The sequence below is a fragment of the Sus scrofa genome, chromosome 17 (assembly GCF_054392235.1).
Source record: "Sus scrofa isolate SSC_HxYL_T2T_F1_AM1 chromosome 17, Sscrofa_HxYL_maternal_Yorkshire_Landrace_v2.0, whole genome shotgun sequence".
NCBI lineage: Eukaryota > Metazoa > Chordata > Mammalia > Artiodactyla > Suidae > Sus > Sus scrofa.
The window spans coordinates 44,412,272-44,439,738 of NC_139399.1; the positions used below are offsets into that span (position 1 = coordinate 44,412,272).

Genomic DNA, 27,467 nt, shown 5'->3' on the forward strand with positions numbered 1-27,467 from the left:
CTCAGGCTTTGCATCCGTAAAATGGGACAATAACAATGCAACCCTAAAGGGTTAAATGGAGGATTAATCACATTAATCTGCACAGAATGCTTAGAGCAGAGCCTGGCATAGCCTTGGGGCTCAATGAGTCTGCTTCTGTTATTCTTCCTGCCTCCCCTTTCAATGCCTGCGGGAGCTGTGGGATGGTGTTTGGGGGCAGAGTGGATTGTGGGGTGGAGAGGTTGATGGGGAATGAGTCATCAGAAGTCTTCAAGCTCCCTCCAGGCTCTAGACCAACACAGCCCCCTCTCCCTCCCTCATTGTAGTTCCTGCTAGAATTGCCAAAACAGCCTTGGGCTCATTTGCAAATGTGCTCAAGAGAGGTGGCTCCTTGGGAGTTCCTGTTGTGGCTCAGCTAGTTGAGAAACCAACATAGTATCCACAGAGGATGTAGGTTTGATCGCTGGCCTCGTTCAGTGGGTTGAGGATCCAGCGTTGCTGTGAATTGTGGTGTAGGTCACAGATGTGGCTTGGATCCCAAGTTGCTGTGGCTGTGGTATGCTGGCAGCTGTAGCTCCAATTCGACCCCTGGCCTGGGAATCTCCATATGCTTCAGGTGTGGCCCTAAAAAGCAAAAAAAAAAAAAAAAAAAGAGAGAGAGAGAGAGAGACACACACACACACACACACACACACACACAGAGGTGGTTACTTGACATACCATATACTTCCAGTGTCCCAGCACCATCTCTAGGCTAATGAAACTCAATGCCATTCACTCTACCAGCTTCTGCAGTTTATAGATGAGGAAGCTGGACTTCCTGTTGTGGCTCAGTGGAAACAAATCCAACTAGGAACCATGAGGTTGAGGGTTCAATCCCTGGCCTCACTCAGTGGGTTAAGGATCTGGCATTGCCGTTGTAGTGTAGTTCGCAGATGTGGCTTGGATCTGGCGTTGCTGTGGCTCTGGCATAGGCTGGCGGCAACAGCTCCGATTCAGCCCCTAGCCTGGGAACCTCCATATGCTGCGGGTGCGGCCCTAAAAAAAAAGGAAAAAAGACCAAAAAAAAAAAAAAAAAAGAATATAGATGAGAAAGCTGAGTCTCAGAGAGGTGGGATGAAGATATCAGCAATCATAGCAACACAGTTTTTGAAATTTGCACAATGCCCTTGAATCCTCGGTGCAGCCCTGCACTTTGTCCTCCTCCTTTTACAGATCTGGAAACTGAGTCTGCCCAGAGGGAAAGGCAGGGTTTGCATCCTGGTCCTTGTGGCTCAGAAAGCCTATGCTCTAAATAACTGCATGGGATTATGCATTCAGTTGGCTCTAGATCCAGGGCTCACCCTAGAGCAGTGCCTTCCTGCTCCCATGTCAGGAAGTCTGCACCCTCCACGTCATCATTTCTTTACACTCAGTGGCCCTGAGAACCACAGCCTGTGATGAGGTGGGACTGAACCCCACCCTGTACCCCCAGTTCAGATCTCCAAAGAGCCAAAGACAACAGTGATCACTCATCTCCACATTTCTTGATCAAAAAGGAACAAAATCCCAGCTGGTTACACAAGACCAGGAAGACTAGAAAAGTACCTTTCAAAATAATTGATATTCTACAAACACCCCCAAGGGGAGCTTGACGGTAAGCGAGGACCTCGCTGCAGGAAAGCCATCACCCTGAACTAATACCTTTGATTTATGAAACCAGAACTGAAGTGTCCAAGGACAGCCCAGGGACTGTGGGGAAATTTTCTCAGGACCCTGCATGCCCTTTGCAGCTGGGGGGAGAGCACAGGAAGTGGAAATAGAAAGTGCCTTTGTCTCAGAGCTCACAGCAGCAGAATTGTGGGGCCCAGACCCGCAAGGCCTGTGCAGCTGGAGGAGAGCAGAGCAGGGACAGAGTGGTAGCAGATGAGGTCAGAGAAGACACCAGAGACCCTGCAGGACCTGGGAGGCATCGCACAGGGTTTGTTTGGCTTTTGTTCTGTGTGCAGTGGGAAATTTTGAAAGGTTCTGAGCAGAGGGGTGCCATGGTCTGACTTCTGTCTTAAAATGATTACTCAGGTTGCTGTATGCAAAAGAGACTGCAGGTGGGCCAGAGAAGAAAGCAAGGACCCTAAGTAGGACACCCTTGCCATAACTCAGGCCATGATGGTGGCCTCTGTGGTGGAGTTGTTGGAGGTGGTCAGATTCTATAAGGCTTGATGGGATTTCCTGACAGGTGGGTTCATGGGAGGTGAGGAAAGGGAAGTCAAAGGGGACCCCAAGGACTGAGGCTGGAGCAACCGGATGGATGGGGATGCTTTTTCTTGAGATGGTGAGGACAGGGGCATTTGAACTGAATTCTTCTCAGGGGCAAACACAGAGCAGCAAGACAAACCTACTGCTTTGCCTTCAAGCCTCTCTTTCCCCTTCCTGTAAGTCTTATCCACAAACTATCCATCCATCTCTCTAACCAATTAGTCACTCTTTCACTTGTATCATTTAATAAACATCATTAGTCTCTACCAAGTGGTAAACACGGGAGGCACTGGACCCATGAAAATGAATTAAATTCACACCCTGCCCTCCCGAAACCTATAATTTAGTGGGAGATTCAGAGGCCAGCCATCCTCACTATTTCACATATTCAGTCAACAAATAAACACCAGCACTTAATTTCTAGCAAGCAAGCATTGAGGTAGGCATTGCAAGTGATCCTGCCCTTAGGAAAGTCCTGGTCCAATTGGAAAGCCAGAGATTAGCCATCCTCACCCACTCATTCACTCATTGATTCGCTGAAGAGTCACCAACATCCAGCCTGGGCAGGCTCTGGGAGAGGACTCCCACTGGATGACCTAACAGTGGGCTCTGCTGGGTGTCTCTAAGCAACGAGACCTCCCTCTGGATCCCTGGCCTCCTCCAGGGTTCCACCTGCTGCCCTCATCATGTGAGCAAGCCCCGTGGCAGTTGCCAGAGCCCATCACAACACTTCCACACAGAATGCTGGGGGCCAAATCTAGTGTCATCTCCCTAGAGAAAACCATGAGTCCATCCATCCAGCTGGCCACCATTGCAGTCTTCCGCCTGGGTACCATCTGACCTTTCTTGATATCCACAGGTCCCAGAACCCAAGATGCATTCACTCTGGAGGCTCCTGGTCCTCCTCAGCTTGCTGGCCTTGCCCTCGGCACTGCACAAGCAGCACGGGCTTGGCCCGGCCAAGGCCTACACAGACGGCAAGTCAGCTCTGGCGAGACGTAAGCTAAGCCCCTGCTCCACTCACTGTCACAGGGAGGGTGGGGAAAGCTGTACCTTGACCCCCCACTGACTTGCTAGAAGACCTAAGATCAGTCATTTGCCCTCTTTTCTTCCTTTTTTTCCCTTAGACCTGAAGTACAGGATATTGAGTTTGAGTTGGTCATATGCCTATTCATAGCATATCATCTTTATCAAGAACCAGGGCAAGGTCCTTCTTGTGTTTTATTTTAGGTTATTTTCCCTTGTACCTCTTATTCTCACTCCTGCTCCCCTCTTCCTTGGAAGAAACTGCGGAGTGTTTAATATATGTGTTTAAATATGCCTGTATCAGAAGTTCCCATTGTAATGCAGCGGAAATGAATCCGACTAGTAACCAGGAGGTTGCGGGTTCAATTCCTGACCTCGCTCAGTGGGTTAGGATCAGGCATTGCCATGAGCTATGGTGTAGGTCACAGATGTGGCTTGGATCCGGCATTGTTGCGGCTGTGGCGTAGGCTGGCAGCTGTAGCTCCGATTCGACCCCTAGCCCAGGAACCTCCATGTGCCACAGGTACAGCCCTAAAAAGCAAAAAAAAATAAAAATAAAAAAAATAAAAATAAAAAATAAAAAAAAAATATATATACCCATATCCTTGTAAACCATAGAGTGTTTTGATTTTTCTAAACAGTATTACCACATAGATTTCATTGTGTTTTCACTGGATACTACGCTATTGACATCTATTGCTTCAGACTGGTACAGAAAAGTCCATGAAATCCTTCCATTGCACCACCACTTGGCCCTTTCCCTAGGGATGAACATCTGTCTTTCGCTTCCTGGTCTTATAAACTACAATGAGGTGAACTTTCTCGCGTGTGCCCCTCTTATGACCTGGGAGAGAATTTCTCTGGGAAATTCTGAAGGAGGTGGCTTGTGCCTAGGGCAGGTGCAAACTTAATTTAACCGAAGACGGACAGATTGCTTTCTAGGATGGCTGTGCCAGTAACAAATGAGCATCCCTGCGTCCCCATATTCCCAACACTGGGGAGAATCCACCTGTTATCAGTCTCCTCCAGCTGCCACAGCAGAATACCACAGACCAGACGGCTTGATGAAATGACTTTTTTTTTCTAGGGCCGTTCCTGTGGCATACAGTGGTTCCCAGGCTAGGGGTCAAATCGGAGCTGTAGCCGCCGGCCTACGCCAGAGCCACAGCAACTCCGGATCCTTAACCCACTGAGCAAGGCCAGGTATCAAACCCGCAACCTCATGGTTCCTAGTCAGATTCATTAACCACACTGCCACGACGGTAACTCCTTTTTTAAAAAATCTTATGGCTGCACCCATGGTATCTGAAAGTTCCCCAGGGCCAAGGATTGAATCCCAGCCACAGCTGCAAACTATACCACAACCACGGCAACGCAGGATCCTTTTAACCCACTGCGCCATGCCAGGGATCGAACGCGTGCCTCCACAGCAATCCGAGACACTGCAGTTGGATTCTTAAGCCACTGCACCACAGTGGGAACTCCAATAGATACTAATTTTCTCACAGTTCTGGAGCCTGAAAGTTCAAGGTCAAGTTGCCCACAGGGTTGGTTTCTACTGAAGCCTCTCTTCCTGGCTTGCAGATGGCCACCTTCTCACTGTGTCTCACACGACCTTTCCTGTGTGTGTGCAGAGAGTGAGTGCATGCTGGCGTCCCTTCCTCTTCTTACAAGGATGCCAGTTCCATCGGATAAGGGCCCCAGAACTTATGACCTAATTTAAACCTAACTCCTCCTTTGAGGCCCCATCTCCAAATGCAGTCACTTTGGAGATTAAGGCTTCACTATATTAACTTGGTGGAGGTCGGGGGAGAGCCATTCAGTACATAGACCATCTCTCTGTTTGTCTGCCTATCTTGATATGTGTCTAAGTGATAGCTAATTGTTTAACTTGACTATCTGATTAGTGGGAAGTTTGAGCATCTCATCTTAATTTTATTGGCCTTTTTGTTTGTGTGTGTTTTGTTTTGTCTTTTCAGGGCCTCACTTGCGGCATATGGCAGTTCTCAGGGTTCCTACTCCGGTTCGTTACTGCTGAGCCACAACGGGCCCTCCTTGTTAGCCATTTTGATGTCTTTGAAATCCCTGTGCTCAGTCTTTTGCCCATTTTTCTATTTGCTTTCCTACTTTTTTTAATCCTCTTTGATTTGAGGAAATGTTAATTTATTCTTTCTTTCTTCTTTTTTTTTTTTTTTGGTCTTTTTAGGGCCACACCTGTGGTATATTGAGTTTCCCAGGCCAGGGGTCAAATTGGAGCTGTGGCCTCTGGCCTACACAGCAGCCACAGCAACACAGGATCCAAGCCATGTCTGTGACCTACACCATAGCTCACGACAATGCCAGATCCTTAACCCACTGAGCGAGGCCAGGATTGAACCTGCATCCTCATGGATACTAGTCAGATTCATTTCCACTGACCCACGACAGGAACTCTGTGATTTTTTATAATGTCCTATTAGCTATTAGATTTGTTAACTGGTAATTTGTTTAGGCTTTTAGCAAACTTTTTATACATAAAATTGATGTGTAACTTACTTTCCTTGTACCATCCTTCAGACAAGTTGTACTAGCCTCACAAAATGAATTTTGCATCTTCTTCTTTTTCTAATTTCTTTCACTGTAACTTTTTCATAAAGTTTGGTAAAAATCTTCCATAAAACCGTTTAGTTCAATGAGATCACCTATTTCTATTTCTTAATGGCTTCATGCTGTCAGTGTTTCCCCTTTCCCCTCGTCACAACTTGACATCTCGTGGTTTGCCATAAATGTATCCATTTCATTTAGGTTATTAAATACATTCCTGTGTGGCTATGGGCTCAGATAGCCTCATCTGTACAGTGTTTCTGTGGCTGTGGTGTAGGCTGGCAGCTGCAGTTCCGATTGGACCCCTAGCCTGGGAACTTCCATACACCACAGTTTCAGCCCTAAAAAGAAAAGAAAAAAAAAATCCTAAGAGCTACTATCATAGTTGACCAAGAACTGCTAAGAATTCCAGACATACCTATAGTTTATTCCATCCTTGAAACTAATTCATTAATGAATGTTCTCTTACTAAATAGAAAACTGGCTTGTGTGAGTGCTCAGCACCAAGCCTGATACTCAGTAGATGCTCAAAATACTCTTTGGATGAATGTCTCAATATTCCTCATAAGCATTCTGTGAAATGGGTATTTTACTGCCCCTATTATACAGATGAGGAAATCACAACTCGGGGAGATGACAGAGCTAGGATTTGAACCCAGACCTAAGACTCCAGACACTTCCTTGTCTGTAGGCAGCAGAAACCTGGGGTGCTTTCTGAAAGAGGGTCTGGGAGCTGATCCTGGAGGAAGGGGACGCGGTGTCACAATGGCTTCTGTGGCTCTGCTGCTACCCATAGTCCTCAGCGTGGGGCCTCATCATGGGAGGGTCGAGTCAGTGAGATAAATGCATCCTGAGGCTGTCCGAGCTGAGCCCCTAGCCCAGGCAGCAGGGGTCTAGGGCAAAGAGACCCAGAACCTGCATGCATCTATAGCTTTTAAAATGCCCCTCCTTTCTGGAATTCATTCTTCTCCTCTGGTAGTTCCACCCAGCCCTGCAGTTTTTTCTGAGCACAGTGTGGGAGAATTTACATTTATTCTCCCCTCATTTGCCCACCTATTTTTCTCTTCCACCCACATTTATTGTGATCTACATCCTCTATGTTAGGCTCTGTGTTCCAGATTCAGAGATACAGCTCTGGGTGAACTTTCAAACATAGTGTCTCACTTGAGCAGCTGTTGACTGCCAGACCCTCTGCAGGTGGGGCACATCAACCCCGCAAAGCATAAGGTCACAGATGAAGAATGTTGGGAGCAAAGGAGGTGGGGGTGATATGCCCCAATCACTCAGCAAGAAGTGGGTGCACCAGCCTACAGTCTGGGCCTCCTGGCTCCCAACTCCCCACCTTTGCCAGGACATCATGCAATGTCACTGGCCCCGTGTCCGTTTCCAGTTATTGCCCAGGGCCTCATGAAGCACAACACAGAGGGCCGAATCCAGAACATCCGCCTTCTGGACAGTCTGAATGCCTCCGGAAAGATGGCCCCGGGGATGGTGGGCTGGCTAATCAGCAGCATGAGCCTTCAGCAGCATCAGGCAGGCAGGTGAGATCCTGAACCCCATCCTTAGCCCTGGGCTCCTTATAAAGCTCTAGGTCAGGGGGCAGAGCTGAGGACATGGAGGTGCCAGGCCTGGGAAGAGGGAAGGAAGGAAGCCTGGAAGGAGGAGCTGTGAGGCCTGATACAAGGATGAGTGGGGACAGGGTACCAGGGGTCATGGGGGGAGGGGAAGGTTTGTAGTAAAAGTTTCTGCATTTAAATCCTGGCTTTGCCACAAACTTTGGGGAAATTGCCAGGCCCCTCTGGTCTCATCTGTAACATGGGCACGCAGAGCACAGCCTGCAAAGCATAATGTCTGGGATGCCAAAGGAAGCCACCCAGGACTAGAGTCAGACTTTGGAACCCCGGTCTCTTGTTTGAAAGCTGTGTGACTCTGGGCAAGTATTTGAGCTCCCTGAGCTTTAGCCCTGAGTCCTCTTCACCGAAATGGGCATAATACCCCCTCTTTCAGGAGTTTCCATTGTGGCTCAGCGGGTTACAACCCTGACTAGCATCCATGAGGATGCAGGTTCAATTCCTGGCCTCACTGAATGGGTCAAGGATCTGGTGTTGCCATGAGCTGTGGTGTAGGTCGAAGATGCGGCTCAGATCCTGCTGTTTCTGTGGCTGTGACATAGGCCAGCAGCTGCAGCTCCAATTCGACCCTGGCCTGGGAACGTCCATATGCCTTGGGTGCAGCCTTAAAAAGTGGGGTAAAAAAAAAAAAAAGAAAAAAAGAAAAAGAAAAACATACCTCCTCCTCTCTGTGGCACATAGTGGAAGCAGAGCCATGGGTATAATTAACTTCGCAGAACTGGGCCTGTCCTCCACCTCCATTTTCCCTCCTTCCTCTCGACCAGTGCAGACCTGCTCAGCTGCCCCATCTCAAAACTGCTCAACTGTATTCCAGCCGGCTGGGCCTTTGACCTACCTTCTCTCTGATTTCAATCCCTCGTTCTCTCCATTAGTAAGCGCCAGGACTCACCAGCAGGGTTTCCCTGGATGTGAGCAGCCACAACCACCTTCCTTCATGTGTTCCTTTAACAATGGTTAATTATTCATTGAGCACCTACTGCATACCAGCACTTGGGCTGGGTACTGGGAACACAGCTATGCACAGACCTATGGCCTCCTGCCCTTTAAATCCCACACCCTCGTTAGTGAGATAGGTCATGAAAGTAAATAATTTCAGATGGGGGATATAATCCGAAGACTAGTTTAGCCAGGTAAAGGGTGAGAGGGAGACGACTGATTAGGAGGACCTTTCTAACCCTTAAGCGGAAATTTGAATGGCGAGAAGGAGGTAAGTGACAGGAGGACATGGGGCACAGCGGGTGCAAAGGCCCTGAGGCAGGAAAGAGGTTGATGTGTTTGAGGAAGAGAGGACGTCCTGTGAGGCTGGCTGGGCAACGGGAGGTGGTAGGAGGTGGGGCTGCAGAGGCAGGTAAGGCTAGACTCTGTAGGTCGTAGGGGCTGTGATGTAGCTTCGGATATTATTGCAAGAGCAGAGAGAAACCAGGGGGAGCGTTGAGGGACAGAGGAGTGTGTGGAGGCCCCTGTGGCCGCCACATGGAGACTAGACTGTGGCGAGGCCAAGATCATGGCCAGGAGCCCGGAGAGAAACCAGAGCATCTCCAAGCAAAAAGTAAATGTGACCTGGACCAGATGAAAGGGACAGAGGTGATGGGACGTGGCACCATTCAGGATATATCTGGGGAGCAGAGCCAACATGATTTGCTAAAGGGTTGAATGTGGAGGTGAGGTGTGGGGAGAGGTGGAAGGCCATTCCGGGGGTTGGGGCTGGACCCCCGGGCAGAGGGTGGGAGGGGGGGCTGGCTCTGAGAACAGTCGCAGGGTCTGTGTCTGCAGCTGGCTATGGGGCTGTGTGGGGCACTCGGGGACAGCTTGGAGCCCGGGGCTCCTGCAGGGGCTCTTGCCCTCAGAGCATCTGTAACAGGATCGGACGCCAGATCCAACTGCCCGGCCCTTTATAATAGACGGGCCAGCCTCGTCTGTCCGCCCAAGGCCTTCAAGCCTGAGAGCCTTCACCCTTGCCAGACCTTCATCTTTCCCTGTGTAGCGCCAACATCACCAACATTCAGCTGGACTGTGGCGGGATCCGGATGTCTTTCCACAAGGAGTGGTTCTTGGCGAACATCTCACTCGAATTTGACGTTGACTTGAGACTGTGAGTCACACAGAAGTGGGCTCTGAGGGGCGCTGTTCCTCTCCCCTGGGAACCTGGGAGTTGCGGGGTGGAGGGGGGGGTGTTGTGATTTGGCAATATGGGGAACCCAGATCTTTCTGCTCCAACCTGGCTTTAAATCACTCACTGTGTGACCTTGGGCCAGTCACTTCACATCTCTGAGCCTCAGTTTCTTCATCTGAAAGGTGGATGGCAATCACTGGTCAGTGGAGACAGGTCATTTGCTCATTTAAATCTATGTGAGTTCCCCACACCTGAATTTTTTTCAAAGAGGAATACTGTAATAATCTCATCACCCCTGCCTCCTCCTGTTTAAACTACCCTTTAACAGCAGCTGCCCCCAAGGAAAGGGAGACCTCCGCTAAAAGGTAAAGATTTTTAGAATAAGATTAACTCTCAATTTTTGAATTTCCAAAGGCCACCTGATCTGGGATCACAGTCAGGATTAAGGGGTTATGGTCTATTTCAAGGATTTCCAGTAGCCACTCTGGCTAATCACATTTTCCTCCTTAATCACTCACTGCAGCCCGGCTGGGGCTGGACTGTGGCTGCTTCTCCTCCTCCTCCCCTTTTATCTGTCTCCTGCCCTCCCCCCACCCCGTCCCCAGGCCCTTCAATAAGCAGATCGTAAAGACCCACGTGCGCATGAACCTCGCTGTGGAGTTCTGGCTGGAGAAAGACCAGTTTGGCCGGAGGGATCTGGCGATGGGCAACTGCCGTGTGGAGCCCAGCAGCGTCCGCACGACAGTCCTCACTGAGTAAGGTCCCAGCCGCCCCTTCCCAGGGCCAGGCCCCTTCCTCGCTGGCGCTAGCCAGATCTCACCCTTTCCCCAGGATCTGCTCCTCCTCCTATGTCCCCATCACTGAGATGGCCCTGCCACCCTCTCAGAAGCCAGACGTGTCCTCCTCCTCACTTGCCCCCAGCCCATCTTCACCAGTTCCCATCTATGACTTCCTGGCAACCCTCACCCGTTCCCTTTCTCCCCATCACCACCGCCACTGCCCTGGCTCGTAGTCCACATCCTGGACCATGGCCGGAGCCTCCTCCTGCTTTCCCTGACTCACACCTCACCTCCTTCGTGCTCTTCTCCCCCTGCAGCGGAAATCACTTTCTCACCCAAAAATCTGGTTGTGTCCCCTGGTTCCTGCTCCAAACCCTCCAATGGCTCTCTAGTAAACTCCTGGATGTCACTCAAGGCCCTACTCGTCCTGCCCCCTGCCCTACTCTGCAGCCCTTTGCCCTCAGGTCTCTCCGAAGGACCCCCTCCATCAGTATGCCATACATTTTCATACCACCTTGACTTGGCACATGCTGATCCTTGTGGCTGGATGCCGTTCCCTACTTTTTTAAAGCTCCTCCTCATCACTCATTCATTCAACAGATGTTTATTGAGAACCTACTATGTGCTAGGCATGGCAAGCTTGATACTATGGTAGTGAACAAGATAGAAGAAACAGATCTAAATGAAGATCTGTAAACTGGCTGACCAAGTGTGAGTCCTTCAAGGGCAAGATCTGTGTCTGATTTCTCTCCGTAATTCCAGAACGTTGAAAGCAACTAGGTCCTCCATGGCTGTCCATTCATTTATTCATCAGATATTCACTGAATGCCTGGGTCATACCAGACACCCATGAAGAGGACAGAGCAGGGGAAAGACTATGGACTGTGGCTACTGACCTGGTTCTAGTCTAATCAGCACTTCCCAGCTGTGTGACCCCGGGCAAGGCACACATCACCTCTCTGATCTGCCCCTTTGACTAGTGCTTTCAAGGACACCTCTTGTGTGGGGCTGCATGGGGATTAAATGGCTGCGGAAGTGTTTGCCCCACACAGCACCTGGCACTGGGACTGCCTGTATTTCCATTTGGCCCATCTACTCTTTCTAGAGATATCTCACCAAAGATGAAACATTTTCTCCGCAACCTCAGAGAGAAGCTGGCAAAAGTTATCCCACATCTGATAGAAAGTCAGGTAAGTTTGAGAAAAATATTTTCACCTTGGGCATCCTTGAGTCTGAGGGGTGGGACATTTATATATATTGGCATTTCAGCAAAGAATTAGGCTTTAGAACCTGGGAAATCTCAATTAAAATTTTCAGTTTGAAAAAAATTCAGGACTTCCCATTGTGGCACAGCGGAAACAAATCTGACTGGTATCCATGAGGACACAGGTTCTGTCCGTGGCCTCACTCAGTGGGTGGGGGATCCAGCATTGCTGTGAGCTGTAGTGTAGGTTGCAGATGGGGCTTGGATCCCGTGTTGCTGTGGCTGTGATATAGGCTGGCAGCTACAGCTCCGATTCGACCCTGAGCCTAGGAACCTCCATATGCTGTGGGTATGGCCCTAAAAAGCAAAAAAAAAAAAAAAAAAAAAAAAAAAAAAAAAAATTTCAGTTTTGCCAACTATTGGCTGTGTGTCTTTGGGCAAGTGACTTAGCCTCTCTGAGCCTCAGTTTCCCCACCTGTAGCATGGGAACCATCACAACCCCTATTTCACAGAGATGTCACAAGGATTCAAGGGGACATGGCGTGGTAGTTGGCACTCAGTGCAAGGGAGCTGCTCTTGCCGTGTGGATTACTTGTGGAAATCCCATGGCTTCCAGTTGCTTTTCCCAGTCCCTGGTCTGACCCTTTTCTCTGTGTTGGTGGCCCAGGTATGTCCTCTGATGGACGAAATCCTCAGGCAGCTGGATGTGAAACTGTTGAAAAGCCTCATGGGTAAGTGAGCGCCCGAGTCCATCCAGGGGGAGGGCTCAGGATGGGCAAATGGCTGGAAGAGGTGCCCCCGCTGAGGCCTGCTAAGGGTTGTCTGCGTGTGCTCTGAGGACACGCAGAGGTGACATATGATAGTGTCCATCACTGTCCCCTGATGACAGCAGAGGACACGCCAACCAAGCAGGCCATGCCCTGCCTAGTCACCCAAACCTCCAGATTACCAGAGATGCTCCCAAGATCTCCACTCAATCCTCCTGGGAGCACTGCTCCCCATCTGAGCGCCCCCTCCCAACCAGGTACAGATAAACCGATAGAGTCCCCACCCTCACAGAGCTCACGGTGAACGGAAGACACAGTAAGTGAATAGATATTTGAAGAGATTTAACTCAAATGTTCCTGGCCACAGGCCTTGGTCAGCACGGATGGATGAGAGACCCCTTCAGTGTGGACCTGGGGGTCAGAGGGCAGACACCCTAGTGACTGATTCTGCCTCTTCTCCTTACAGAACAGGCTACTGCTCACAAACTCAACCACCTCTGAGTCCAACCAACATTTCTCGAGCCAGACTTGAATGTCTTCAGCTGCCCACCAGTGATCAGAAGGAGATTCCACATTTTGGGGCCTTAAGTCTCCCTCAGAGTGGAGCTTCCAGTGCCCTGAAGACTTTTACCACAGGCCCTGTGGGCATTCTCTCCTCTTCCATAATAAATTCTGGCTCTGAAGGGCACAGAGATCCCTGCCTGGGCCCTGAGGTTTGGGCTCCAAAAGTTAGACCTGGGAGTTCCTATTGTGGCTCAGCATGTTAAGAACCCAACTAGTATACATGAGGATGCAGGTTCAATCCCTGGCCTTGCTCAGTGGGTTAAGGATCCAGCATTGTCACAAGCTGTGGCATAGGTTGCAGATATAGCTCAGCACTGGCATTGCTATGGCTGTGGCTGTGGCATAGGCCGGCAGCTGCAGCTCCAATTCGACCCCTAGCCTGGGAACTTCCATATGCCACAGGTGTAGCCATAAACAGACCAAAAAACAAACAAACAGAAGTTAGACCTGAGGAAGGTCTATCTGAGATCTGATCTACCCAGGTTTGCTCATCAGCCTAGAAGTGCCAGCGAAAACACTATTTTCCTGTAATTTGCTGCCAGCAGCCCATCCATGCAGGACAGGCCCTGTTGAGATTTCCCCTTTCCAGAGTTCCTGCTGTGGCTCAGCGGGTTAAGAACCCGACTAGTATTCATGAGGACGTGGGTTTGATCCCTGGCCTCGATCCGTGTGTTAAGGATCCAGTGTTGCCATGAGCTGTGGTGTAGGTCACAGATGCAGCTCGGATCCCTCATTGCGGTGACCGTGGCTACGGTATAGACCGGCAGCTGTAGCTCCAATTCCACCCCTAGCCTGGGAACCTCCATATCCCACAGATGCAGCCTTAGAGAGAGAGAGAGAGAGAGAGAGAAAATTTCCCATTCCCTCATGCATTTGGCCTGTATTTATTGAGCATCTAGTATGTGTCAGGGTGTCAGGCACTTTGCTGGGCTCCCAGGGAGTGAAGAAAAATAGCGACCCAGTGGCCAGGTATAAACATCAGCACCAAAGAGTTCTGAGTTCAGCTCTGTTTCAGCCCATAGAGAAGTTCCATGTGGGTCTGGACGTGTGCATCGGGGCGCCTGAGCTCAGCAAATACCCCTGATTAAATGATGGTCGAATCCTGGTCTCATGACTCACTAGCGTGTTGAGGAAAAGGCGCTTTCCCTCCGGGCTTCCTCCCCTGCAAAATGAGATGAGAAATCCTACAGGATGTGGAACAAGATGCACCATCACACTGCTGGTGGGCAGTGAGTCGTACCAGCACTCCACGAACTGGGTGGCAGCCTCTCTTAGGGGCCACATATACCTCCCTCTGACCCTAAATCCCTTTCCCAGGCACGTGCGCCATAGAAATACATGCACGTGGGCACCAGGAGGCGTGTCCCAGATTGCTCGTGGCAGCCGTGGTCATGATAATCCCGAGGTGACAACTCCCATCCAAAGAATGGGTAAACAGAGCAGACGGATATCTTGTCACTATGCCACGCAATAGTGACAATGACCCGCACCTACACGCAACCGCCTGGCTGGACCTCACACACCCGATAAACCAGGCCCCCAAACACACATCTCCCATTTCTAGGAAGCTCAAAACCAGCACACCTAAGGCACGCCTTTAGAGGTCAAGAGAGTGGCTACCCCCAGGGGAGAGGCTTAGTGACCAGAAGGGGCACCAGGGGCTTCCAGAGAGCTGGCAACATTCTGTTTCTTGATCTGGGCGCTGGGTATGGGGACGGTGTTCAGTTTGTGCAAATTCATTGAGCCGTTCACTTGTGCAGTTTGTTATACTTCAACAAATCACATTTTTTCAAAAATAAAGAGCCAGAAAGACAAAGACAAATACCATATGATATCACTTATAACTGGAATCTAATATCCAGCACAAATGAACACCTCCTCAGAAAAGAAAGTCATGGACTTGGAGAAAAGACTTGTGGCTGCCTGATGGGAGGGGGAGGGAGTGGGAGGGATCGGGAGCTTGGGCTTATCAGACACAGCTTAGAATAGATGTACAAGGAGATCCTGCTGAATAGCATTGAGAACTTTGTCTAGATACTCATGTTGCAACAGAACAAAGGGTGGGGAAAAAAATGTAATTGTACTGTATACATGTAAGGATAACTTGATCCCCTTGCTGTACAGTGGGAAAGTAAAAAATAAATAAATAAATAAAATAAAGAGTATTTACCGTGCGGGATGTTTGCTAGGCGTGCATGGAAAAAAACATTTGCAATATGTTTAGCGTGTGCTCGGTCCATTGGAAATGCTTATTAAAGGTCATTTAGGCCATTATTATTTGATGAACGTCTGTTTAATTCTGAAACATTGATTCCTGCTCTCCTCCTCCCAGGGGAAGGGAAAGCACACTGAGAAATCAAGGGGAGGAGTTCCCGTCGTGGCTCAGTGGTTAACGAATCCGACTAGGAACCATGAGGTTGCGGGTTTGGTCCCTGCCCTTGCTCAGTGGGTGAACGATCCGGCGTTGCCGTGAGCTGTGGTGTAGGTTGCAGACGCGGCTCGGATCCTGCGTTGCTGTGGCTCTGGTGTAGGCCAGCGGCTACAGCTCCGATTCAACCCCTAGCCTGAGAACCTCCATATGCCGCGGGAGGGGCCCAAGAAATAGCAAAAAGACAAAAAAAAAAAGAAAGAAATCAAGGGGAAATACGCACATGCACACAACACCTACAAATAATAATAGCACACGCATTTAAGCACTCAGCATGTGCCAAGCTTGGTGCAAGTAGCTTACATTCAGCCTCTCATCAGATCCTTCTAGCAACCCCATAAAGTCCAAAACTACTATCTTATTTATGCAAGAGGACACTGAGGCTCAGAGAGGGCAAGACTCTTGCCCAAGGTCACACTGCCAGGAAATGACCAAGCCAACGGCACTTGGTCAACCAGACTCCAGAGCTCAAAGTCGTGACCTCTGTGATACCCCCCACCTCAGCCTCCCCTCCCTCCTAACATCACCCCCACTACACACACAGCCCGGCAGTGAGGGCAAAATGATGAAATATGCCTTCGGCTAGACCGACAAGCTCAAACAAGGAAGTGTCAACAGCTCAGAGAAGAGAACAGGGCAAGATATCCTCGTGTCTCCATCTTTCAACTCAGATGCCATGATCCAAAATGCTTCACCGGGGATTTGCAACACTACACGCCCATGTTCACACAAATCATTTCCCTTGACAGCCTTGACTTTATGGGGTTTTTCCTGCTTGTGATTCAGAGAGCAAACACGGCCAGATGGGGCCCCATCCTCCGGCACGGTTGCCTGAGCCCGCGTGAAGGCTGCTTTTGTCTGCCTTCCTCCCGACCCCTTCAGGGGGCTGCTTTCTCAAGGAGCCTCCTTGGGTTTCTCGCACTCTGTTTTCATTTTAAGGTTCACAGGGCTGTGGACTCCTCGTGTTTTCTCCTGGAAGAGCTTGCAGCACAATGGATCTCTATTATGATCCTGGGTCCGGGGTGGGAGGTAGTTTAAGGAAATATTCAGCTCCAAATACTCAGAAGCTTGCTCTAGGCCCTGCCCACCTGTGCTTGTGACTTCCGCACCCAACCACGACAGAGTTCTGACCCCCAGGGAGCAGAACCCGCATCACACTCCCCAATTCTGGAGAACACACCTTGCAGGCAGAGTCCCTAGACAAAGTTAATTCAGCCCTTTTAAAATGTATCTCTTGGAGTTCCCGGCGTGGCCCAGTGGTTAACGAATCTGACTGGCATCCATGAGGACGAAACAGGGACAGGGCAGCTGCCATTTCAGTCGTTTGCCATTTGAAATGGCACAGCATCTCAGCCTCCAGAATGGGAGGCAGAATGGGTGGCCAATGGGAGGCATGTACACGTGATAGTCACAGACATGAGGACGCGAAACTGTCAGGATGTGATAAAGGGCCCTCATCTCAGCCCAAGGATTGAGCGAAAGGACCAGAGTGTGATTGTTTTGGATTTTCTGGCTGCCCCGTGGCATATGGAGTACTGAGCCACAACCTTAGCAATGCCAGATCCTTTAACCCTCTGTACCAGGGACCGAACCTGGGTCCTGGCACTGCAGAGATGCCCCCGATCCTGTTGTGCCATGGCAGGAACTCCAGGACTGGAGTGTGACTGCCTGAGCCCCATGCCCACTATGCGACTCTGGACGTGCCACCTCCCACTCCAAGCCTCAGTTTCCCCCTTGTAAAATCATGGCACCTGTTCTCACCCCGAATGGGGTGGTGGGGATACGTGAGGGGCTGGATGTGAAAAACAAGGCCATGCCTGGCATTCAGCTAGAGCTCAGCAAGAGGTTGCTCTCTCCAGGGTTCTGTGAGACTGTCTAGCCCCCAGCACGTGACTGGCATGTGACTGGAGATCCTTGCCCTGGAATTGAGGGGCGCCCCAATGTAGGGAAATCAGAGGTAGTTTGACTCTTTCTTGACATTTTGGGAGCAAGACTCTTCTAATTGAAGAAAAATAACTGGGCCAAGGGGGTTCTCGCTGTGGCGCAGCAGGATCGGTGGTGTCTTGGGAGGTCCGATCCCCTGCCCGGCATAGTGGGTGAAGGATCAAATCCTGCATTGCTGCAGCTGCAGCTTAGGTCACAACTATGGCTCAGATCTGATCCCTAGTCTGGGGACTCCATAGGCTTCCAGGCAACCAAAAAAGAAAAAAGAAAAAAAAAAACTGGTCCAGGAATGGAAAAGGGCCTGGATATGAGACCGAGCTCCCCTCCTGGGCTCCGCTGGCAGCTTCTCCCCATGTTCCAAATGTGATCCCCCAGGCACCCTGGAGCATGAGTCCCCAGCCCCAGCCACCATGACGTCATGGAACCATGAAGTCTTGAGTAACATTCCCATCTCAAGTTTTCCTCTGTTTGACTTGTCCATCAAATGGCTTAACTGTCCCACCTACTAATGTGATTGGCAATTATTTACTTTGGAGAGCCCTGAAAGGCACCACCAGATTGCAGAATTCTGAATTACCTAGTAACCCATCATTCAATCGCCCGTTTCCTGATTCCCACACTATAAAAGAGACGGCCTTCCCAGGAGAAGCAAGCCAGGAAGAGGAGACCAGGACAGCCACCAAAACCTCTGGGAAGTCAGGTGAGATCTGCCCATTCGGCCCCCTGCCTGCTGCCGTGGGTGGCAGAGGTGCCAGCCTCCTCACTGTGGGGCAGCCCTGGGTGACTGCACTTAAGATCACCCTTTGGGGGTCTTTCAAGAGAACTGGGACTGGCCATTTGGGGGGGTGTGGGGATGGACCTTCACTCTGCATCCCTGAGAGAACGGTAACGTTGATGTGGAGATGTTTGGCAACGGGCTGTTTGATGGTGGCGGGGAGCACGTGGCCGCAGCCACACTGCTGAAATTCCATGTTACTTAGGGTTCTCTCATGGGCGCACTCCCTGTGCCCTCAATCTAAATCTCTATGGAGTTTTAACTTAAGGTTGCCATGGAGCTCCAAACAAACCTAAAATCCCCCCAGTTTTGTACATTTTGGTGCATTTTTCTGGGACCTTTCAAAAGTCCTTAGCTTCCATTGGATTTGTAAAAGATCTGTTGCCCAAAAGAGATCCAGAGGCCCCAAGCCAAGTTGACCTCCCTAGGGAGGCCATGACGGGCTCTTTAGACCCAAAAGCCCTTTTGATTCCAGTAAGCTACGGCAATGATGGCACTTTGGCCAGATCGGCCAGGCGATGGAATTTCACCCAAAGCAACTTGAGCACTTTGGGCCTCATTGTCCAAAATGTAGGAATTAGCTCCAGATTTGGACACCTTTGCTGGCTGCCAAATAGGCCCTTGAGAGGGTTGGTGGTATCTGGGAGGGTGCAGAAGGCAGGCAAATGTCAGGGGTTGCCCCAGGAGTTCGTCCAGCTCATCTTGAAGGAGAAGAGAAAGACCTGGAAAACACATGTGTATGTTTGTGGGGGTGGGGTGGGTGGGAGACCTACCTCCAATCACAGATCTGCCATCAATTTGCTGTGTGACCTTGGGAAAGTCACTACCCCTCTCTGGTCCTCTGGTTCTCCTTGTGCAAGGAAGACCTTGGATGATCCCAGGATTTCCCAACACTGCTCTGGATGAGATGATAGTTACAGCCATGCCACCTTTTGTATTCCTGTGACTTGCAAGGGTTTCCACAAACCATCCCAGGCTACATAAAGACCGAAGGATTTAATAAGGATGGTAGCATCATAGTCCTATTCCTCGGCCGCTAGCATGTTTAAGCCTTGTAATTTGCTTTGTCTGATTCAAGCCATCGTGAGCAAGCGCAGTGGGAGAGTAAATCAGATGGTGCCTTAAACAGAAGCCTCTGGGTCAGAGAGATCTGGCTTCAAATCCTATCTCCTTGTGTACTTGTGATGACCTTGGGGATGTTACCTAAATTACCAGGCCCTTCTTTCCTTCCCTGTGCAATGCAGGTGGTGAGCACCCACATCTTAGGGTAAAGATGAAATAAGTCACGGAGCGTGGAATGCTCAACCTGATGCCTGGCGGAGATTTGATGCTGAGGGGCCTAGGCTATTGCTAGACCCCCCCCCCCCCCGCCCCGCTCCCCGTGCACCAGGGCAGGGAGGGCGGTGGATGGATTCCTCTCTGGTGTCTGTGCCACTAGGACCCGTCCTTCTGTCCACAGACATCAAGAGAGATGTCTCAAGTTGCAGGCCTCATTGTCTTCTGTGGGCTGCTGGCCCAGACCACAGCGCTGCTGGAAGCCCTGCCCCTGGGCAAGGCTCTGCCCTTGGCCCTGGACCAAAGTCCCACAGATCTTGTTGGAAGCTTGACAAGTAGTAAGTGAGAGACTGTGACAACCTCCCTCGGGGGTGTGAGTGTGTGTGCGCGCGTGTACACACACAACTATGCAATGATCGAGAAGGGGGGATAAAAGGAGGTGGAGGCAGAGGACCCATAAAGACCCGTAATTGTCAGATCTAACCCCCCGAGGCCCCATCCCCATTTGCAGCTCTCAGCAATGGCCTGCTCTCTGAGGGTGTGCTGGGCATTCTTGGAAACCTTCCACTCTTGGACATCCTGAAGGCTGGAGGGAACACTCCCAGTGGCCTGCTGGGAGGCCTGCTTGGGAAACTGTCCTCAACGATCCCTCTCCTGAACGACATCGTTGAGTGAGTAGCCCTAAAATAGGTCTTTGGACCCCACCGACAGCCCCAGGCAGTGGCCCTGAAGGAGGGAGGGGGGTGGTCTGAACATGAGGCCAGAACTCAGTCTAAGACCCTTCTCACAGTCTGGCAGGGAGCACCAGCCTTCCTGAGCCAGCCCTTGCCCCCAGTCCTGAGTCCCCAGCATCACCTCTAATCCTCACGGTAACCCTCTGAGGCCGATCTAGGAATCCCCAGTTTACAGATGGAAAAACCAAGGCCCAGAAAGGGGCTTGTGCCCACACCACCAGCATGATGCACAATGAGGGGGCTAACTCTAACTGACTTAAGTCCAAAGCCAAGGCCTCTTCCACTACACCGAGGTAGTTTTTTCTCCTCACCTGTGAAGCTCTGAGAACAGGGTGGCCTTTGATGTAAGCAAGAAAGTGTAATCCACTCTCATCAATTCTATCATGGTGTTATGTCCATGGAACCATCCAGTAACAACAATCCAGGAGCCACCTGAGAGCTCTCTAAGCAAGGAGCAATAGTGGAGAGCTTGAGGTCAGGGAGCTGGCAAAATCTGAGCCCTTCATAGGCTGGATCAAAGCCATTCCCCAGATTCCTACCCACCCAGGTGCTCGCCCTTGATTTGAAAACAGACAAATAGCCTTGAGTTTGATTTTATCTTCACCATGTACTTGCTGGGTAACCTGGGGCAAGGCTCTCAGTCTCTCTGAGCTTGGTTTCTTCACCTATAAAATGAAGATTATGGTAGCCACAGAGAAAAGCTGCTGGGAGGACTGGAGAAGATGTAAATTACCTGGCGCAGTGGCTGGCTCAGAGAGTAGGTTTATTTCCATCCTCTCTCCATCCTCCCTGGCTTCCTGCTCCTCGATCTCTATGATAAACATTGTTGATTTACCTGCCAATGAAGGACACAGTAGGATAAGTGATTCCTACACATAAACATTTGTGAAGGACTTACTCCAGTTGCCTATACATCATTGGCTCATCCACTTACCCATCCATACATCCATTTGTCCATCCTCCCTTCCAACTATCCACCTACTCTTCCAGGCATCCATCCATCTAACTCATCAATCCACAAAGTCAACCAATATGGAGTAATCCCTTTCTTTGCAAGGCTCTGAGCTGGCATACGGGAGGCAAATATAACACAGACACTCCATCCTGGAAGACCGCATGGACGGGAGATGAGAGGGCCACATGGGTGTCAGGATCTGACCCAGTGCAGAGGTTGGGAAAAACAAATGTGAAATTCAAAACCCACGTAGCTTTTGCTGCAAGACTCCACTCCTGTCTATCGCACCTCCCGGGAAGCTTTACCTCCGGGAAGGCTAAGGTGGGGTTAAATGTGGTTTCTAGGTTTAGGGGCAGAGGAGTTCATGTTTCTCCCTCCCATGTTGCTCCCTGAACAGTCTGCAGATCACTGATCCCCAGCTGCTGGAACTCGGCCTTGTGCAGAGCCCCGATGGCCATCGTCTCTATGTCACCATCCCTCTGAGTCTGGTCCTCAATGTGAAAACGTGAGTCAGAGAACGGGAGGGATGGTTCTCCAAAGGAGACCCCGATGATCATGGGGAGTCAAGGAAAGGGTGTGGGAGGAGTTCCCACTGCAGCTCAGTGGGTTAAGGACAGGATGTTGTCTTCCATTGAGATCACTGGCCTCACTCAGTGAGTTAAGGATCTGGTTGCCACAAGCTGCAACAGAGGTTGCAGATGCAGCAGCTCGGATACAGTGTTGCCATGGCTGTGGCACGGGCCTCAGTTGCAGCTCCAGTTCACCCCCTAGCTTGGGAACTTCCATATGTGGCAGGTGTGGCCTCAAAAAGAAAAGAAAAAGGGCACATGTGGCTGGGGTGGCGGAGCGGGGGGCGGTTGTTGATGTCTATCTAACAGACCTGAGCCTCCAACTTCAGCTCATTTGCTGCTATGATGAGTGACCTTGAGTCAGTTGGGAAACTCTTTGAGCCTTGGTTTCCCCCACTGGGAAATGAGATGAGTACAGCTGTGGGCAAGATGGAGTGAAGTGAAGCTGGCATTCCTGCCAAGGAGAAAAGCCACCTCTGCCTTGGGATGCGGTGGGACCAGATGCAGTAAACCATCTCCTCTGTAGGTCTGTGGTCGGAAGTCTGCTAAAGCTGGCCGTGAAGCTCAACATCACTGTAGAACTCTTAGCTGTGAAAGACGAACAGGGGAAGAGCCACCTGGTCCTTGGTGACTGCACTCACTCCCCTGGCAGCCTGAAAATCTCCCTGCTTGATGGGTGAGGCCAGAGGGTCAGCTGTTCCAGGCCAGAGACAATCAAATGGGATGATGGATGGATGGATGGATGGATGGGCGGATGGAACAATGGGAGAAGTGATGAGTGGGAGGATGGAAGGGTGAGAAGATGGATGGATGGATGGGTAGGAGAGTAGGTGCTTCCCATGTATCATCTCAATGAATCCTCATGACAACTACATACTAAGCACTGTTGGTTCATTTACGGATTCTACACAGTTTTATCGAACACCTACTCTGGTTGGAACTGTGTCTATTCTACATGCGCCCAGTGTGTGCACTGCTGTGGAGGGTGTCACTCCTTCTGGTGGGTCCCTTGTTAGTGTGACGTGGATGTGGATGCACGAGGCTCTGTCTCTGTGACACAGTGATGAGACTGCGATGGGCACACTGGCCCCTCCGAAGGCTCCTCCATACCAGCTCCAGGCCCCTGTGCTGCCCATGGCTTTTCTCTTTCAGATTGGGCCCCCTCGTCCCTCAAGACCTTCTTGACAGCATCACTGGAGTCTTGGATAATGTCCTTCCTGGGCTGGTGCAGGGCGAGGTAAGTGGGGTAAAAGTGGAGGTTCCTGATCCTTGGCTCTTGGGGCTTCTCGGGCTAAAAGAAGCCCCTGGGGTGAGCTTTTCTGAACCACTCAATTTGATAAGTAAATTCCATCCATCAGTCAATCTGTCCATTGATTCATCCATCCATGTTTCTTCTTTCCATCCTTCAAAATATATTGTTTTTTGCTCTGAGCCAGTCCCTGGATGTGTCCACACTACCCCTGAAACAGATTGGCTCCTGTCCCAGGAAGCTCCCAGTCCACCCCAACTATGGCTGCAGATAGGCACTCACCCAGACAATGCCTGGGTACATCCTATAGCCAGAAACTCGCCCCTCCCAGAGCTGCCCACCCTATTCAGAAACAGATGTCAGATCTCAGGGTGAACAGCAGCCCGACAGCAGCCCGCTGTGTGACTGGGCACCTCACACGCATGTCTTCAGTTTCTCCTCCTACCTAGTGTGAGTGCGTGAGCATCCAAAAGTGAGACAGCTCATGAATTCCCATTGTGGCTCATCAAGTGAAGAACCCAACATAGTGTCCCTGAGGATGCAAGTTCAATCCCTGGCCTCGTTCTGTGGGTTAAGGATCCGATGTTGCCATGTGTTGTGGTGTGGGTCACAGACGTGGTTCAGACTCAGTGTTGCCGTGGCTGTGGTGTAGGCCAGCAGCCGCAGCTCTGATACAACCCATGACCCAGGAACTTCCATATGCCGCAGGTGCCGCCATTAAAAAAAAAAAAAAAAAATCAGACATTCTCAGATAACAAAAATGATGGAAAATCTCCCCAGAGAATCCATGCTGGGGTTGCTGCGGCTCCCAGGGTCCCCCCCACTTGGCCTAACTCCCCTCTCTGCCCCTGGGTCAGGTGTGCCCTCTGGTCAATGAGGTTCTCAGCCACTTGGACGTCACCTTGGTACATTCCATCGTCGGTAAGTATCTTCTCCAGCCCCCTTCCCTCTGCAGGGCAGGGATTTCTCCCAAGGAGCTCTGTCCCCGCACACGGAGGACAGCAAGGTCTGTCCAGCCTCAGCTCTCCCCATATCAGGTTTCTTTTTTGTCTTGAATAATCCAGATCATGTTGAGGCATAGACCCCGTCTCCCCGCATCTGCCCTGACACTGAGAACAGCAGGTCTGGTTGGTGGAGGACCCCCCACCCGCCCACCCTCACCAAGGCCAGCCGGGATTTGGTTGCGTCTCAGAGTCCCGTTCCCCAGCCCCAGGCCCTTAGGGGAAGTGGAGGCCTCTGGATGCCTTTACATGGAGGCCATCGCTCTCATCCACGATGGTTATTTTTCCATTTTCCAGACGCGCTAATCCAAGGGCAGGAATTTGTCATCAAAGTCTAAGCCCTCCAGCAAGGGACCTCCCCTCTCCTGAGCTGGTGAGTTTCGGCTCCCCGGTCCCTGGATATGGGGGGGCTGGCTGTTCTCCTGTTATTCTCCAGCAGGGGGCTTGGGACATGACCTCCAAAGAGAGAGAAAACAGGCACATAGACACACACAGAGATGCACAAAGCCCACAGAAATGTTGACAGAGGTAGAGAGAAACAGGTGGCTACAAAGAGAAACATGCAGGGCCATCACACACACACACACACACACACACACACACACACACACAAATGCCCACGGTCACTCAGACAGATGCACAGAGGCACACGCACGCATGTACACACACAGGCAAACATGCTACACACAAGCACACAGGGACACACAGACACATACTCACTCAAACACATGCACGAGGAGCCCGCTGAGCCTGGACCTGGGCTCCCCAGGTGGCTGAAACAAGACCCCCGGCCGCAGTGTCTCAGGCTCCTCCTCACCCTCCGGAGGGCGGGCTGGGTGACCGGCTGGTACCAGCAAGTCTCAGGGACCTCGAGTCTCCATTAGAGTGGGGTCTTCTCCCAACAGGACCATTTCCTGCTGCCCCATCCACTCCCTGCCCAGCACCCGAGGGCTCACAGAAGGCCAGCCCATGTCCCGGACAAGGACACCAGGTCTGGAGACCAGAGCAGCCCGCCCTCCAAGGAACCGCTCCCCCTGCTTCCCCACCAGGCATGTGTGACATTCCCTGTTACTTGCGCAATAAAATCGCCCTTTCTCGGCACAAGGAGCCTTGTCATTCTTCGCCGTCACTGGAGGTGGGAAGGAGCCCTGGCCTGGGTGGTTGGAGCCGTAGAATTGAGTCTGGGCCTTGCATTGGAGATCTTAGCGGTCTTAAGCAGGACAGGAAGATGTTTAGATGAGTGTCTGCTCCGGGATCCTCAGGATCGGGGGCAGGGGGTGGGCTAGATGTGACAGAGGGGATGATACACAAGGATACCACATAGGAGGTGAAAATGGCAGAGTAGCGCTGTTCAAGAGGTGGACCTGGAAGGGTGTGGGCGAGGAAGCAGGTGGGGCTTGGGTCCATGTCTCAGGAGGGGATCCCGAAGATAACAGAAATGAGGGAGTGAGTTGATCCTGGCAGGAAGAATATGCTTTGAGCTGTGGCTACACCATCTGGAAGTTCCTGGGAGACCCCGAGGGAGACATCCAAAAGCTAATGGATCCTGGCGATCCCCCTGCAGTGTATCAGAAATGAACCCCAACTAGTATCCATGAGGATGTGGGTGTGATCCCTGGCCTCGATTAGTGGGTCAAGGATGCAGTGTCGCCATGAGCTGTGGTGTAGGTTGCAGATGCAGCTCAGATCCTGTGTTGATGTGGCTGTGGCGTAAGCTGGCAGCTACCGCTTTGATTTGACCCCTGGCCTGGGAACTGGGAACTTCGTATGCCTCAGGTGTAGCCTTAAAAAAAAAAAAAAAAAAGCAAAATCTAATGGACCCACATCACCTTCCACCCCGCTTTTGCTTACTTGCAACCAGTCGCGCTGGCCTCTTCTTTGTTCTCTTGGCAAGAGGATGACACAGATGACAAGGAGGAGGGGTAGGAGGGAGGACAAACTGGTCCGGAGTGTGCATTGCTGAAAGGCTTGGGAAAGAGAGACACAGAGAAGGGCCACTGGAGTTGCCTATGGAAAGATTATCAATGCCCTGGCTGAGAGTCATATTTTTAAAGGAGAAAACCTGATTTCAAGGAACTGAGAAGAGGAGGGATGGAAGGAAGTTAATGTTGTGAATATAGGTAAGAGTTATGAAAAATTAGATGCAAGAAGGAAGAAGAACTGGGCTACCCAGGCTGGGGAAGCTTGTCCCCTCAGAGGGGAAGCACCTTCCGCACTCTAGAAGTAGGTCTTGGAGCTCAGGATGAGTGGCTAAATTCTGTAGGAGCTGAATGATTTTTGACCTGAAATACAAAAGGACCAGTTCCAGCAGCCTCAGCTTCAGGAAAGCTGATCTTGGCTATAATTCTAAGTGTTCACTCATCTCTCCAGATTTCAGGATGGCAATTTGCCCTATGCCCTCAATTCTCTCTCTGATGGATCTAGGAATTGATTTTCAGTTTGTCTAGCTCTTTTTTTTTAAGCAATTTTTTTTCATTTGTGGTCCCCCCCCCACCCCATGGCATATGGAGTTCTCAGACCAAGGATCAGATCTGAGTCACCACGGCTGAGACCTACGAGGCAGGGCAGAATCCTACAACCCACTGTGCCAGAGGCCACCAATCCTGTTGTGTCACGGCAGGAACTCCTTGAGCTCTTTTCTTGTTGTGAGGATGAGAGTGACAACTTCCAAGCTCTTTCCATGTTGAAGCCGAAATTGGAACTAGGGATTTTCCATAGTTTTCACCAACTATATGTTTCACTGGAGAATGGGCTCCCAGAGCCCCTCACACTGCCATCCTGAAGTGAGACTTCTTTGTTGTTAACCATTAGTTCTTCTAATTTATTTTCTTTCTTTCTTTCTTTTTTCCTATGGCCATACCTGCAGCATATGGGAGTTTCCAGGCCAGGGATTGAATCTGAGCTGCAGCTGCAGTTACACGAGATCCTTTAACCCATTGCACCAGGCTGGGGATTGAACCCGCACCTCTGCAGCAGCCCAAGTCACTGCCGTCAGATTCTTAACCCACTACACAACAGCGGGACCGCCTCAAATTTATTTTCTGCAACTACTCTTCTCCTCTCATTCTGGCACTCTGATGACGTGACTGTTGACTTTTTGTTCTAGTCCCTCCGGTCTGTGAGGTTCCATTCATTTCTTTTGACCTCTTTTTTTTCCTCTAATTCAGTTTGAATAAATACTATCGATTCCTCTTCAAGTTAGTTGACGATGTCCTCTTGCATCTCCACTGCGTGGCTGAGCCTAACCAGAAGCTGGCAGAAGTTTGCGTCCAGCCCAGGATCCAGCCTGGCAGAGGGGTTCTCAGAGGAAAGGAAAGTAGGCAGGTCAATCTTTCTAGAAGGAGTCATTGGTTCGAGCGCAGATCAATGAGGATCTAGGAGTGAGACTCAAGAGAGAATCAGTATCAAAGTCAGTCAGGGTTCGATCAGCACAGAACCACTAGGAGCAATGTGCATAATAAGGAATTTAGTGCGGGGAATCAAGGGAGCAAATCGAACGGGCTCTGTTGGGTTGTCTTTGCATCCGATGCTGGAGCCTAAAGTCAGCAGGGCAGGCAGACAGGAAGGGAAGATGGCCGTGGAGTGGAGAAAGATCAAAGACAAACTGGAACCTGCTTCTGTGTCTCCCCACCTCCAAGGCTCCAAGTTCAAAGACA

General features: G+C 50.7%; 2 protein-coding genes across 5 annotated transcripts; both read left to right on the forward strand.

Annotated features, from left to right (window-relative positions):
• Positions 1–1,779: 1,779 nt before the first annotated feature.
• BPIFA3 (BPI fold containing family A member 3) lies at positions 1,780–13,051 on the forward strand. Of its 3 annotated transcripts, none has more exons than XM_021077227.2 (8): positions 1,780–1,939; positions 3,074–3,212; positions 7,214–7,364; positions 9,439–9,546; positions 10,173–10,322; positions 11,452–11,536; positions 12,218–12,281; positions 12,784–13,051. In XM_021077227.2, the coding sequence occupies exons 2-8, from the start codon at positions 3,089–3,091 to the stop codon at positions 12,816–12,818; spliced, it is 717 nt and encodes a 238-aa protein (XP_020932886.1). In that variant the 5' UTR covers positions 1,780–1,939; positions 3,074–3,088; the 3' UTR covers positions 12,819–13,051. The 3 variants fall into 3 exon arrangements, with proteins under 3 accessions (XP_020932886.1, XP_084858799.1, NP_001230184.1); XM_085002673.1 differs by lacking the exon at positions 1,780–1,939 and adding an exon at positions 2,865–2,902; NM_001243255.1 differs by lacking the exon at positions 1,780–1,939 and having other exon boundaries at positions 2,904–3,212; positions 12,784–12,913.
• Positions 13,052–17,874: 4,823 nt separating this feature from the next.
• BPIFA1 (BPI fold containing family A member 1) lies at positions 17,875–24,912 on the forward strand. 2 transcript variants are annotated; one of them, XM_005672834.2, is made up of 9 exons: positions 17,875–17,953; positions 19,488–19,641; positions 19,815–19,974; positions 21,390–21,497; positions 22,088–22,237; positions 22,714–22,798; positions 23,668–23,731; positions 24,109–24,184; positions 24,717–24,912. In XM_005672834.2, exons 2-8 carry the CDS (start codon positions 19,500–19,502, stop codon positions 24,147–24,149), a joined length of 750 nt encoding a protein of 249 aa, XP_005672891.1. In that variant the 5' UTR covers positions 17,875–17,953; positions 19,488–19,499; the 3' UTR covers positions 24,150–24,184; positions 24,717–24,912.
• The last annotated feature ends 2,555 nt before the right edge of the window (positions 24,913–27,467 follow it).